Raw genomic sequence first — 14912 nt, 5'->3', positions numbered from 1 at the left:
TTTTGTTGGTTCCTGCTGACACCCTCAGATTTCTGTCCAGACTTGTGCTGAATTGGTTCTCACAAGCGCTGGTTGTTCCTCCAGGACAGATAGAGGTGTTTAGCTTGTTGCAATGGGGTGAAGTAGAGTGTTGCGTAGAAGAAGAAGTCACACACCACTCTAGGTATGATGGGCCAAGCGATGGAAGTTAGAAACACAGTCAATAATGTCTTACTAAAGTCCTTTAAGTTCTTCCATGTTGACCTGGAAGAAACAAGATAAAATGAATGATTAATTATGCCACAGCTAATTCTTAAACAAAGGGACATTCTGCAATAATGTCACTTTCTGATTAAAATCGATATTTTATACTTATCCTGACTCATGCTTATCATGCTTGTCTCCTTCTTCTCTCCGAAAATAGTATAACACTTGAATCCCTTGAAATTCCCTCACTGAAGAGGACATAAAATCAACACTCACCCATGAGAAGCCTTCTTTTAGCCCGTGCATTGGCATGTAAATCAACCACATGACCGACCATGCTTGTCATTCTCTTCAAATCAAACAGCCCAACACCTGGATTAACAGTGAAATCCAGAGTGTCATGAGAGGTGGGGATAAGAGGGCTGACCTCACGAGCCAGGATAATTATAAAATATCAGTTTTAATCAGCGAATTACATATTTTTCCTTATCCTGACTCATGCTTATTATGCTTGACAGAATCCGACGGAATCAGTGGTGGGTCAGAACACTTCCTGGGTTCTCTGGTTGTCACATCCTGTAACCCCCTGGGAATTTGAAAATGGCACTGCAGACTTGCAAACTTTCAACTTTTGTTCTGTATCTTTGGGGCGGGGGGCACCACTTGACAAACTTGTCAATGAAAGTGTCTTGTGACATCTTCGTGTGATTTTAGATATACTAGTTCAACGTTTGACACATGCTTCAAGTGAAGATGCAATTCTTCAGGTAGAAGTATAGCATAAATGTACAGGGATACAATCACTCATCTGTTCTGAGACATGTGCATGGACTCTCAACCATTTTACTCAGCAGAGTGTTTGGCTTCAGCAAGTCACATGACAAAAAGGGTGAGATTTTTCTTAGCGCCTTTGAGGAACTGTTAGTTGTTGTAGTGGACCAAATTGGTGAATTCCAGCAATGGCATTGTGGTAATATCTCAGTGGTTGGCAAACACTGTGATTTCCAAAAGCAGCCCTCCTTAATTGCTGTTATCGAGCAGTGGACACTATGGCTCTTACTTCAAGTGTACTGGAGGCTTGTGGTGGCACAAGGCCTGCTACTTTGTATCATCCACACCAATATAGTATTCCTTGTAACTACTGCAGGAGCTTAAATTTCTTTCTCCTTTTCTGTGTCCCTTGCAGGTAGATTTTCATTTGTCACACGCATGTATTTTTGACATCCAGACAGCTGTTGCTAAGGCATCAAAGTTTTCTGCGATAGCAGGTCTATGGATATCTGATCTAGTGGCTCAGAAGCATCGCTTGTGAGATGTAGTACTATGTTGAGATCCCATGTGGGAGCTTTGAAATTGACCTTGTTGATCTTTCAACTTGAACGAATGTAGCAATGCTAGTAGTCCTGGTACGTTATGCCAGTTTTCATAGTGATGACTGTACTAAGTCAGTTGATAACATACAACCATCGAAATGTCTGGTGTCATAAATGACACAAGCAGTCAGCCACTTGAGGATGAGATGCTTTACTTGTAGTAAAGCCTGTCCACCTGGCTTATAACTTGTATCTCTTTCATTTATCATCGTATAGTGATCAAGTAGATGTAAGGCAAACGTGACAACCCCTCGCCACTCGAGTAGAACATCCTCATTTCTTCAAACAAGCTTTAATACAGTCCATGTGTGTCACTGGAATGAAGACAGACTTCTGCCAGCTTGTTGTGTGAGTGGATGAATGAACAGATTTGACCATTCTGGAAGTTTTAAGGCAGAATTTCCAAGGTTTTGTATGCTTGATTTTCTGTAATACTTGAGGCAGTGGTACTTGAGGCGGAAACGCGTAAGCATTGAGTCCCTCCAATGACATCCTGAGAGCGTCTGTAGCCCAGGCTTGTGGATCCAGTATTGGACACAGAAATGTCTGTAAACGTTTGTTGAACTTGGTTGCAAACTAGCCCATTATCAGGGACCTTAATGTCTGTACTATGAGCCAAAACGCCTCTGGATGTATCAACCATCCTGTTGGAAACTGATGTAGTGGTTGTGATAGTACATCAGCAATGACATTCTTTGCTCCTTGAACGTGGCATGCCTTCATGAAGCTGTTCAGCCTGTCATCGATGCTGTACAGTTGAAATGTGAGATGTAGCAAAGTTGGTGACCTAGCTGACCCGTTTGTTGATGTACAGTGCCACTGTGGAGCTGTCTGTGTGAACTCTGAGCTTGGCATTCTTGAGAAGGCTTGACCAGTGTTGCATTGCTTTGATCACTGCTGTCATCTCTAAGAGACTGATATAGAGCTACTTCGAGCACCCTATCCTTGCAAAGATGCATCTACATATAGATGAACATTACAGTCTCGCTCTATTAAGTAGGTTTCCTTGCAGAAGTTATCCCTGTGAATCCACCAAAGTAAATATGGCCTGACACGATCTGGTAGCCATCCAGTGATCCAACATAGGCAACATCTACGTTGTAACATGCTTCATGAACATGTCTGGGACAAAGCTCTATGATGTGAGCCAAAACTTGACATGACATAATGGAAGCGTTTTGAGAATGCAAACGTGCTGTCTAGACCTTCCTGAAGCTGTAATTTCATGGAACCTCCATCGATGACTGCACTTGCTTTCGTGGAACCTGCATATTTAAACTTGCTGCATTCATGGAATCTCTGTTCCAGGCATCCTTCAGACTTCTAATAGTTAAGACGGATAACAAACGTGAATGTTCGTGCAGGTCCTCCTCTGCGAGAGGGTGACTTCTGCAGGTGAATGATCTTGATAAATTTCCCTCAAAGCGTCTGATGCCATCATGCAAGTTGGCCTTGTGATGAGTAGTCTTGGTGATACTCCCTGCACTCATGGTCATGACGATCCTCTAGGTCCAACGGTGACGATTATCATGTCTGCGATGTATGTATGGGACTGGGGAGTGACCTGTTATGGAGAAATCCTGCAGCGTTGCCATCTGGTGAGTCAACTCTTCATGGATGGTAGCTATGGCCGAGCTAGTGTTTGTGGCAGACTGCTGGCATGCAGTGAAACCATGGACTGTGCACCTGCACACAGATCTCAGTGCAGGTCTTCATCTTCAACTAGTCATCGTCAAGTCTTCATGCAGGTCATCACGAAGATTTTCTTGAAGACTGTAAACAAGTGCATCGAAGTAGCTGTAGCACTGCTGTGTGGAGCCGCTCACATCAGAGTTGAAGACTCCGGAGGCCTTCTCTTTGGCAAAGTTTTGCTCCATCATCTTCTCAGGGGGCAAAGGCCCATGTCCAAGTTCTGCAAAGAATCCTGCTCTTGTGACTGCAATGAAGGGGAGTTGACACTACTATAGGGTCTTGACCATTGTGTCTGCGGTGGCTGTAGGTCTTGAGTTCTGCCACAGCCACTGTAGCAGAGGACTGCCCCTGGGAGCAGCTAGGCGAGTTACTAAAATGATGAATATCAGCACCAGTTAACACACAATTACTAGTGCTTTCATCAGTGTTTTAACTGACACAACTTGGCTATGCCTTCTAATATGCTCCTTTGCACGCCATGGAACAACAAAAACACAACTACTGAACTCTATAATAGTTAATTTTTTTGTTATTTTTCTCAAAGGATACAACGGGAGCTGAAGAGCAAACTGTAGTGTAAGAAGGACAATATACATGCGGAACAACTGCAGACAACCGGTATTTACAACTAAAGCAAGTTTTCATCAAATGTTAGCAAACATACAATGATGAAATACAAGACACAAACTATGTATAACAGACCAAGAGTTGGACACAGCTGGGTGTCAAATTTAATGACATAAGGTCAAAAACTGAAATGATACGGTGCTGTATCGGGACGCAAGTGCCCTCACATCCCTTGTCTAGGGCATTGAGGGAGAGAATGACAAGCATGGTAATGTGACCGATTTGCGCGCCAATGCATGGACTAAAGGGAGGCTACTTGTGAGTGAGTGTTGATTTTACGTCTTCTTCAGTAAAGGGAACTTCAAAGGATTCAAGTGTTCCACTAGGATGTTCAGATAGAAGAAAGAGACATGTAAAACAAGCATGAGTCTGGATAAGGACAACATTACCTATCTGTAGAAACTGATTCATGACTGTTGATGAGTTTTCACCAATATATGGACACTCACAAGCTCACTGTCAAAGAGTTGAAAAGAAGACTGTGATAAGATCATTAAAATAAAACATTTTTATATTGCTGCAGTACTGCTGCACCTCTTCTGTGTCACAATGTTACTATAGTGACAAAGCATGCAGAATTCTGATGAAGTTGCGAAACAAAATGCAATACCTTTGGGAATAGTCAAATAGGTTCTTATGTAGCTGAATGGATGCTCATTATATCCTCAATCAAGACACACATGTTCTACTTCAAGCAAGATCCTCACATGTCTCTTCTAGCATGACATCTATGTTCCCCATCAAGCAAGACAATCGTGTTCCCCATCAAGAAAGACACACGTTCTACATCAAGCAAGACACCCATATCTCTCGTAGAAAGACATCTATGTTGCCTGTCAAGCAAAACACCCATGTTCCCCCTCAAGCAAGACACCCATGTTCCACTTAAGCAAGAAATCCATGTTCCACTTAAAACAAGACACCCACATGTCTCTCCTACCATGATACATAAGAATGAAGATTTTATGGATATCAACTTCTTTATGAGAGAACACAACGTTTCGGAGTTAATGCTTACTCCTTCATCAGGTGATTGAGAAAGGGATACAGAGGTGTATTTATATGTACAGGTAAAACAATAACAAAGTAACAAGTGGAATGAGTTAACGAAAGCTAGTATAAAGAAGCACTGATAGGAAGCCGATAGTTAAGATAACAATGATGGAAGCCAACGGTAATGCATTACAGTTGATTGGATATGTTTACATAACATGATTGGGGATAAGGATGGAAGCCAATGGTGATACATTACGCATGATAGGATGATGTACATAACACACGATAGGGGGTGACCATGTTTACATGAGGGTTGGTGATGTACAAACACAAGTATGTACTCGGGTAGATAGGCTATACATGAATTACATAGATAGAATGTACACAGGTAGATGAGATTAATTTATCAATAAGTCCCAGGCACTTGGTAGGTACACTCCTTGGTCGCGGTTGATGGCTGGTTTCTGTCTCCGGATCTCGATGGCCTCTTGCAGTTTCCTTTGGCGCCAGTTGTTGTTGTTGGTAGATAGTATCCTAGTGTCCTCCCATCGAATTGAGTGTTCAGGGTTCTTGAGAATATGTTCAGAGATGGCTGATTTCTGGTCGAGGTTTCCTGACTGAGGTCTGATGTTCCTTCATTCTGGTGTTGATTGGTCTCAGCATTTCTCCAATGTATAGGTCGCCACAGTTGCAAGGGATCTGGTAGATGCATCCTCTCGGGTTAGGGTGTTCACAGCTGGGTCCTTTACCGTTGGCTTTTAGGTAGGTCTTGATGGTCTTGCCACTGGAGAAGGTGACATCGATGCTGGCTTTGGTCTTGATGAGGCGTGATATTTGATGACTGATGGGGCCAAAGTAGGGTATGGTTACTCTGATGGGTGATGGAGAAGGTTTGGGGCGGGGTTCTCGGTCCTTAAGGGTCTTGTTGATGGTGGCTGTGACGAGCTGGGGAGGGTACCCGTTGAGTGTGGTGAATGTCTTTCTGAGGTGGTCCAGTTCATTGTTTAGGGCATCGGGGTGGCAGAGGGCTTTGGCACGTCTGGTAAGGGTGGCGATGATAGCTTGCTTGATCTGAGGGTGGTGGCAGGAGTTGTAGTGGATGTACTGGTCGGTGTGCGTCGGCTTGCGGTATACTGAGGTTCTAAGTCCATCGTCTGTGGTGTGGAGGGATACATCAAGGAAGGGCAGGTGTTGGTTGGTCTCAGTCTCCATGGTGAACTTGATTCTTGGATGTTGGTCGTTGAGGTGGTTGAGGAGCTCATTGGGGTCGTTGTCATAGGCGATGGTGGTGAAGGTGTCGTCGACTTTGCGGTACCAACAGAGGGGCTGGAACGGAGCAAGTTAGCCAACCGGATAGATGACTTGGACACCCAGCTCACCATAGACAGCATCATCAACCTCGCCCGCAGCTGCTTTGACACCTCCTACTTCACATTCAATGGTAAGATATACAAGCAGATCCACGCTCTCCCCATGGGCTCACCTCTTTCTCCTCTCATTACAGAAATCTTCATGACCTCCTTCGAGGAAGCAGCCCTCTCCACAGCTCCGTTCCAGCCCCTCTGTTGGTACCGCAAAGTCGACGACACCTTCACCACCATCGCCTATGACAACGACCCCAATGAGCTCCTCAACCACCTCAACGACCAACATCCAAGAATCAAGTTCACCATGGAGACTGAGACCAACCAACACCTGCCCTTCCTTGATGTATCCCTCCACACCACAGACGATGGACTTAGAACCTCAGTATACCGCAAGCCGACGCACACCAACCAGTACATCCACTACAACTCCTGCCACCACCCTCAGATCAAGCAAGCTATCATCGCCACCCTTACCAGACGTGCCAAAGCCCTCTGCCACCCCGATGCCCTAAACAATGAACTGGACCACCTCAGAAAGACATTCACCACACTCAACGGGTACCCTCCCCAGCTCGTCACAGCCACCATCAACAAGACCCTTAAGGACCGAGAACCCCGCCCCAAACCTTCTCCATCACCCATCAGAGTAACCATACCCTACTTTGGCCCCATCAGTCATCAAATATCACGCCTCATCAAGACCAAAGCCAGCATCGATGTCACCTTCTCCAGTGGCAAGACCATCAAGACCTACCTAAAAGCCAACGGTAAAGGACCCAGCTGTGAACACCCTAACCCGAGAGGATGCATCTACCAGATCCCTTGCAACTGTGGCGACCTATACATTGGAGAAACGCTGAGACCAATCAACACCAGAATGAAGGAACATCAGACCTCAGTCAGGAAACTCGACCAGAAATCGGCCATCTCTGAACATATTCTCAAGAACCCTGAACACTCAATTCGATGGGAGGACACTAGGATACTATCTACCAACAACAACAACTGGCGCCAAAGGAAACTGCAAGAGGCCATCGAGATCCGGAGACAGAAACCAGCCATCAACCGCGACCAAGGAGTGTACCTACCAAGTGCCTGGGACTTATTGATAAATTAATCTCATCTACCTGTGTACATTCTATCTATGTAATTCATGTATAGCCTATCTACCCGAGTACATACTTGTGTTTGTACATCACCAACCCTCATGTAAACATGGTCACCCCCTATCGTGTGTTATGTACATCATCCTATCATGCGTAATGTATCACCATTGGCTTCCATCCTTATCCCCAATCATGTTATGTAAACATATCCAATCAACTGTAATGCATTACCGTTGGCTTCCATCATTGTTATCTTAACTATCGGCTTCCTATCAGTGCTTCTTTATACTAGCTTTCGTTAACTCATTCCACTTGTTACTTTGTTATTGTTTTACCTGTACATATAAATACACCTCTGTATCCCTTTCTCAATCACCTGATGAAGGAGTAAGCATTAACTCCGAAACGTTGTGTTCTCTCATAAAGAAGTTGATATCCATAAAATCTTCATTCTTATGTATTTACACTTCTAAATGACATTCAAAGACTTGTTACCATGATACACATGTCGCTTCAAGCAAGACCACCATATTCGAACTTCAAGCAGGACACAAACATGTCTCTCCAAGGAAGTGGCCCAAATGTCTCTATGAACAACACATGTGTCTCTCCAAGCAACTCATCCTTCCAAGCATCTCATCTCTCCAAGCAACTCATTTCTCCAAGCATCTCATCACTCTAAGCAACTCATCCCTCCAAGCAATTTATCCTTCCAAGCATCTCATCTCTCCAAGCAACTCATCTCTCCAAGCAACTCATCACTCTAAGCAACTCATCCCTCCAAGCATCTCATCCCTCCAAGCATCTCATCCCTCCAAGCATCTCATCCCTCCAAGCATCTCATTTCTCTAAGCAAGTCATCTCTCCAAGCATCTCATCCTTCCAAGCATCTCATTTCTCTAAGCAACTCATCCCTCCAAGCATCTCATTTCTCTAAGCAACTCATCCCTCCAAGCATCTCATCCTTCCAAGCATCTCATCTCTCTAAGCAACTTATCCCTCCAAGCATCTCATCCCTCCAAGCATCTCATCCCCCCAAGCATCTCATCTCTCTAAGCAACTCATCTCTCTAAGCAACTCATCTCTCCAATGATCTCATTACTCTAAGCAACTCATCCTTCCAAGCATCTCATCTCTCTAAGCAACTCATCCCTCCAAGCATCTCATCTCTCTAAGCAACTCATCTCTCCAAGCATCTCATCCTTCCAAGCATCTCATTTCTCTAAGCAACTCATCCCTCCAAGCATCTCATCACTCTAAGCAACTCATCCCTCCAAGCATCTCATCACTCTAAGCAACTCATCTCTCCAAACAACTCATCTCTCCAAGCAAGACACATGTGGGGCTTTTCTAGCTACTAATCTCCATGTCTCTCCATGCCCAGAGTATTACAGAACCCAAAATATGGAAAAGGAAGGATGCTCAGTATTTTCGTCCATTTTATTAGCTTGCAGCCAAGGCTTTGTCATTGATCAACTCACCCAAACTGCCGGAGCAGGATATACCGTTTCAGTAACGACGCCTCTTGCATGGAGAGAAAGGCACAGCTGAAGAGTATGAAGAAAGATGTCCAGAACTGACCACTGAAAAGTGACCATGTCAGTTTTGCAATTAGCCAATAGGGGAGGAGGACGGCATTGCTCAGAAATACCACCCATTGTTGTTTAGTTGGGGGAGGAATCTGAAAAACAAATGACCAGCTTTTTACCAAAAGGAAACACATCAGTCATTTAAAGAGCTGTGTGTACAAAGAAAAAGCATAAAGGGTTGCTCTCATTTTCTACTATGGCAGGAAGACGTACCTGAGACCACCTGAAGGGCATGTCCTCAACCTGTGCTGGGGTAGTGAGATGGAGGAAGGGCAGGAAGGTTTCTTCATGGTAGAAAAGGAATAGATAAAGCAGTGTTGTCCGAGGGAAGTCTTTCATGCCGTACAACAGGAACAAACAGCGACCAGGGTACAGCGCCTGTCAACAGTCCCCATATTAACAGGACTTCTCTTCGTTACATGATATATGCTTCATTCATTTGTGCTTGTATGCACAGTATTTTTATTTCAGAGTTCACTGAACTTAGCTATTGCATAAATATTTAGTATTCACCAATCTTACTTGTGAGATTGTGTTACAGCTCAGTAATTTAGTGTACCAACCAGCCAACATTAGTTGAAACACTGCCAGAAATCAGTGAATGAGAGTAGGAACAATGACCCATTCTATCAGGCTACAAGTACTAGTCTGACTGCCACTTTACCATGTAACTAACTTCCAAAAACACATATGCCTATTGGGAAGCTAGCTTAAACCAGAACCCCATGAGCATGACATTGATCAGCAGTTACCAGCAACCTAACATGAGGCAAACAGCTGTGTACTGTGTCAAGTGTCTTCATATGTGCTAGGTAATGTCTTCTCCATACCTTATATTCCCACAGTGTAGATGGCATCTTGACTCCTTTCAGTCTGACATCATCTATAGCAATGATCAGCGCCCGCTCATGGAGAGGATTCGTCACGTTCAGCACTTCACCAATATTCTCCTCATCCAGTGAGAGAAGCACTGCGCCATCTGTGAGGAGAGAGGATTTTGTTTACCCTACACATAATACTTACAAAATGATTGCTGTGATATTTTTTGGAGTAACTAACAAAATGAAAAACTGGAGTATGTTGAGTCTTGAATTATATACCTCTCTAAGACTTTCTCACCATTATTGTGAAGCTAACAAACATATAAATTGTTCTGTCCTTTCATCATTTATTGCTGATCAACACACAGCTTCACACAAATACTGACTGTACAATGTTGAAACTGATTGTGTGAGTTTTGATGACTCCAGACCTTTGAACCTATCACCTTGTAATCATGGATAAGAAAAACACAAATATACACTGATACAGGCCCGTTTCTCCTTGTTTTCTTAACTGAATAACAGCAATTGCAACTTTACTAGAATGTGAAAACAATTCCTAGACTATGAAATTCAGTTTGGTCATTTTAAGACATTCACATACATATTCCTGGGACTTGGCTGGATGTCAGTCTGCCTGCAAGAGTATGCATGTCTAAGAGTAACAGACAAAGACACACAGACGTGTAGATGTTGACTCCCCAACCTACCGATGTCTTTCTGGTGGACTGCATCAGCATATACTTCTGCCCAGCCCATGTTTGTCAGCCAAGTTGCAACATCATCTGGTTTCCACCGCACAACCGGCTTGTGGATGAGGAGGTCATCATCAGAATGCCTCCAGAACCAAACCAAGTACGCTATCTGAACACAGGTACAAAGAATAAGTATCTTCTGCCACTATTTGACCATTGCTCAGCTATACAGAAAGATACGAAAATCATATTAGACCAACAGAAAAGGAAATCAGGATAATCTAATAAACCTAACTGATCACTGTAAATTTCTTTCTTGTCTCCTTTTCAATGTCCTTTATGTCTACCATGATCTGCTGAAAGTGTGATCAAATCCCAATTTCCTCTAATTTATTTCATCTCTACAACAATTATTTGGGATAAAACTTACTTAAAAAGTTCTACAAGCTACTCTAGATGAAGTAGTTTTGTACTATGAACAGCCCTCACCAGGATGACACCCAGGGTTATGACAATCCCCTTACAGAACTCTGCTGGGTTTACTCTCTGTAGTTGACCCTCTGTCCCAGCCAGACGACGGTCAAATTCCTGAACCTTGCCTATATTTTCTGTATTCATAACTTCTGCTTCTCGTTCAAGCATTTTCTCTTGATATATCTTCTTCATCATGTTTCTGAAAACATCCAGATGATTGTCATAAAATATGTTTAGATAATTCATCATAAACTGACATCAGTCAATGGTTCATCATGAGCATGTTTGTGAATGATGTTACACTCTAGTTAGCAACATTCAGATCTGAGCAAGACTATCCTTGGTATGACAAACACCATCTCTGATAACTCATACCCCAATGAATGAGTGAAAGATGGCCTCATGCCACAAGCAGCAATATTTCACTTACATAATGGCAAACTTTAAATAATAAACAAGAAAGTATTATCCAAGACATAGCATATGTTGTCAGTGAACGAAATAGTGTCCATATTTTACTAGCCAGAGGGGCTACCTTGAAAGTTACTATCCCCCCAAAATATTGACTAGTCTGAAATCTGAATGTAGAAACTAAGCATAAGATTACAAAAATTGATGAGGATAAGGTATTGTCGACATGATAAGGATTTCATAATTAAGCTGCCAGTATGATGAACATACTTGAGTGTACTATAACTTCTGAGAGAGTGATATGTATCATGTATATATTTAAAAAATGACCTAATGAAAAATCACTAGCCAGTTGGACCAGATATTGTGAAGATTTAATGGCCCTACTGGATTTTTACAAGCCACAGACTAGCAAGCCAGTGGGTATTTTTGCACACTGTATGTTGTACATAATAAGTTTGACCCTGGCGAAACACTGACTGAAAGCAAACATCAATGCCAACACACATGATATACAAGGGACAATGTCCTGTCACATACCGGAGTGCTGTATTTATCTTTGGGTGTCCCTGCCACTCCTGGCGACATGTAGGGCACTCTTTTTTGTTGGAGGTGAGGAACCAGCGGGCCAGGCACACACGGCATAAATTGTGTCCACATACCAACGTGGTAGGATCAACCATCAGCTCATAACAACAACTACACATGAAGTCACAATCCGAATCAGACGGGTTCAGCATATTCATTGTTTGGAGGCTCAAGAATAATAGGAAACTTGACTTGTGGGTCTAACACTGATGAGTGGTGGTCAGTGCTGGTCGGAGCTTCTAGCAGCTGACATCGACTTCAGACGTGCACTTCCTTCCATTCACAGTCACTTGATACAAAAGTTCATTAATCACCAAAATTAGGCAAAAACATACACAGTCTGAGCTCACCAATATATAAGGCCTTTCAAAGCAAGCATATCTATACTGCGTTAACCACCTACTTCAAACTGTTACTAAGTAAAGGAATAACTTGACTGTAACTACACAGTTGAACAGAGCACTTTTTTCGACAACTTATTGGAATCCTTGAGTTATACAAGTTGGTTATTGCTTTTAACTGCAACAAACATGGTCAAATCACTGGTTGCAGAATGCAACTGCGTATAAAAACCCTACTTTCAGTTTGTTGGCACAATCATTACATAAAGGAAATAGGCTTCATGACCAGTATACAATTACCCTCAAAGCCATTACCAATAAATGTGGACTAAAATCATATGGCATTTATATGCATAGTAAATTAATGTGACAATCTGACGATGTATTATTATTCTTTACTGCCGTGAGCACTATCATAAGTAGTTACTCGGGTTCCTGGCACTGACAGCATCGTACAATATACGCCACAGCATCATGATAACCTATGAACAGTTAGCCGACAAATTCTCATCAATACAATATCATAACCGGTACGAGGTGTAGAACGTGACCGTGACTAACTTATGTTTTGGTACTAGCATATTTGGACGCATATTACCACTTTAAAACAACGTCCCCTGTTTGAATTCCGATGTAGCTGATCTTAAATTCTCACTGACAATATGTCTGTCTAGTAGATTTGATACCAACAGTTCGTTATCTTTAAAGTAGGACGACAATGTACCTTGTTTCACCATCCTGTCAAGCCCCTGAAAGATCTCAGTATATAACCTGTGACGTGAATATCAGTTGTTTTCTTTCCCATGATTGGTCGCATGCTACAACGACAAAAATATAAGTTTTTTTCTTACATTATTTTCACCAAACTAAGTTGTGGCTATCGCCGCCATTAATTATGACGCTGTATTTTTTTTTGCCACAAAATACCGTAAATTCTCCTAGCTGATATTTGTATAAGTCGCAAGTGACACACAGTTAATAGTTAACCGTTCCCTCCGTTGATCCGATCGAACAGGCCATCCCTGGTAATAATACATACCGACGACAATCAATGTATGCGATGAGGGAAACACGCTTCGTATGGATGTCAGTCATAGAGCCCAAGCTACAAACTGCCGTGGGAAATTGGTCAAAATCAGTGTATGAAACTCCTAACAAATGCCAGGAAGCACACAGGGCTGATTGTTAAAAAATGATGCCGGACCTGTTAACATGTAACCAGCCCTGTATTAAAAATAGGAAATTGAGATATGGTGTTGAAATAAAGTATTTAATGAATTACTTGCTGAAAGCATTCTCTATACCAGTCACATTTGGTGTTAGATAAATGAGTAGGCTGATCTGTGGAAGTTACGGTTTGATTGATCGTGTACTATACAGACATCATTTAGCTACGACAAATGTTAACTATTTTCAAAATATTTGCTGTAGTCAATGACATGGTCAAATATATACTATTGGAAAATGCATTGGCGCACAGTGCCGCCTATAAAATAAAGTTGTAAGCGTGTCACGACACTTTCAAGTACCAGGCCTCCGTGCAGACACTATTTCATACACTGTCAAAATGTCCCGTATTTTTTGCCAGATTGCCCTCGTGGTAGTCTATAGGCTCAGTTTATTTAAACTGATTAAATATATGCAATAAATGCTTAGTCTTTGTCAACTTCGATATTTTTTATCCATCTATTAGCTATTGTAATATATCTGATATATGTTCTGCTAGTAAAGTTATAAAAGGAACAATAATATTTATGTATAGATAACACTGTAATACCAGTTATTTGTTATTCATGCTTTTGTATGAATTACAAGAATAAAATGAAATGTTTGTATAATTTGGAGCTGTTGTTAATTAATCTTGTCAAAAAGTTAGACTGAAAATAAAATGTCTATAAAACATGTTCACTATCTGACATTCAGTGTTGTGTTGTGAAAATGTTGAGGCTCTGGTCAGCTAGAGCAGCGTGAATATATAAGCATTTCAGACAATACAAAACATGTTCACTAACTGACCATCAATGCTATTATATGTTGAAGAAGTGTTGAGGCTCTGTGCAATTACAGCAGTGTGAACATATGAACATTTACATTTCTTGTATAAATTGATTATTTTGGACTCAGGGTAAGTAATTCAACTGACAAGATTAACAACTGATGGAAATGTATGTTCGTAGAAGCCTGAATGCTCAAGTCGAGCAACAGCTGGACAATGTATACCACTGACCTACTGGTGATCAAACCCTGAAATGAGAGGCATCCCTTTTCTCAAGATCCTCTTGCTGAAGCAGAAGAGTGACAAGCCTACATTTCCACAGCTTCAAATGACGAAAGTCTCACAATCTCTTTTTCATTATATTTGATTTTTTAACTGTGAACTGTTTTTTTTTTCTGTACAAATATGTTCAGTTACAGCTCAAAAGCTTCTGTCAAAAGTGAACCACATTCATAGGCTATCCCGACATACATCAGGAAATTAAAAGTTAAAACTGAAAGAAATACTCGTGATTTCCTAATAACTGCTATATGAAGATTATGTCATCCCAGTTGACAAAGCGGTAGATTGCTTTGATAAGTATTGTACCACACTCTTTTATTCATTCAAATCAGTAGACACAAATACACAAAATACATAATGCAAAAGTA

At 41.9% G+C, this 14912-nt stretch overlaps 1 protein-coding gene across 1 annotated transcript; it reads right to left on the bottom strand.

Annotated features, from left to right (window-relative positions):
• On the bottom strand, nucleotides 1-13079 carry LOC137283685 (bifunctional apoptosis regulator-like). Its single transcript, XM_067815335.1, has 8 exons — nucleotides 12991-13079; nucleotides 11878-12214; nucleotides 10942-11125; nucleotides 10468-10621; nucleotides 9767-9915; nucleotides 9150-9314; nucleotides 8829-9028; nucleotides 1-243 (listed from the first exon to the last, which is right to left on the bottom strand). Exons 2-8 carry the CDS (start codon nucleotides 12081-12083, stop codon nucleotides 60-62), a joined length of 1242 nt encoding a protein of 413 aa, XP_067671436.1. The 5' UTR covers nucleotides 12084-12214; nucleotides 12991-13079; the 3' UTR covers nucleotides 1-59.
• Nucleotides 13080-14912: the final 1833 nt, after the last annotated feature.

This window comes from Haliotis asinina, chromosome 5, assembly GCF_037392515.1.
Source record: "Haliotis asinina isolate JCU_RB_2024 chromosome 5, JCU_Hal_asi_v2, whole genome shotgun sequence".
Classification (NCBI taxonomy): domain Eukaryota; kingdom Metazoa; phylum Mollusca; class Gastropoda; order Lepetellida; family Haliotidae; genus Haliotis; species Haliotis asinina.
Note: the sequence above shows the minus strand (reverse complement) of the source record. Positions and strands in the feature narration are given on the sequence as shown.

What these genes read in the sequence shown, in the direction of transcription:
- LOC137283685 (XM_067815335.1), bottom strand. Translation starts at nt 12,083, where the DNA reads ATGAATATGCTGAACCCGTCTGATTCGGATTGTGACTTCATGTGTAGT. An exon ending in CTACACTGTGGGAATATAAG is followed by an intron (nt 9,315 to 9,766) that starts GTATGGAGAAGA and finishes GACTGTTGACAG; the next exon opens with GCGCTGTACCCTGGTCGCTG. An exon ending in TGCCCTTCAGGTGGTCTCAG is followed by an intron (nt 9,029 to 9,149) that starts GTACGTCTTCCT and finishes TTTGTTTTTCAG; the next exon opens with ATTCCTCCCCCAACTAAACA.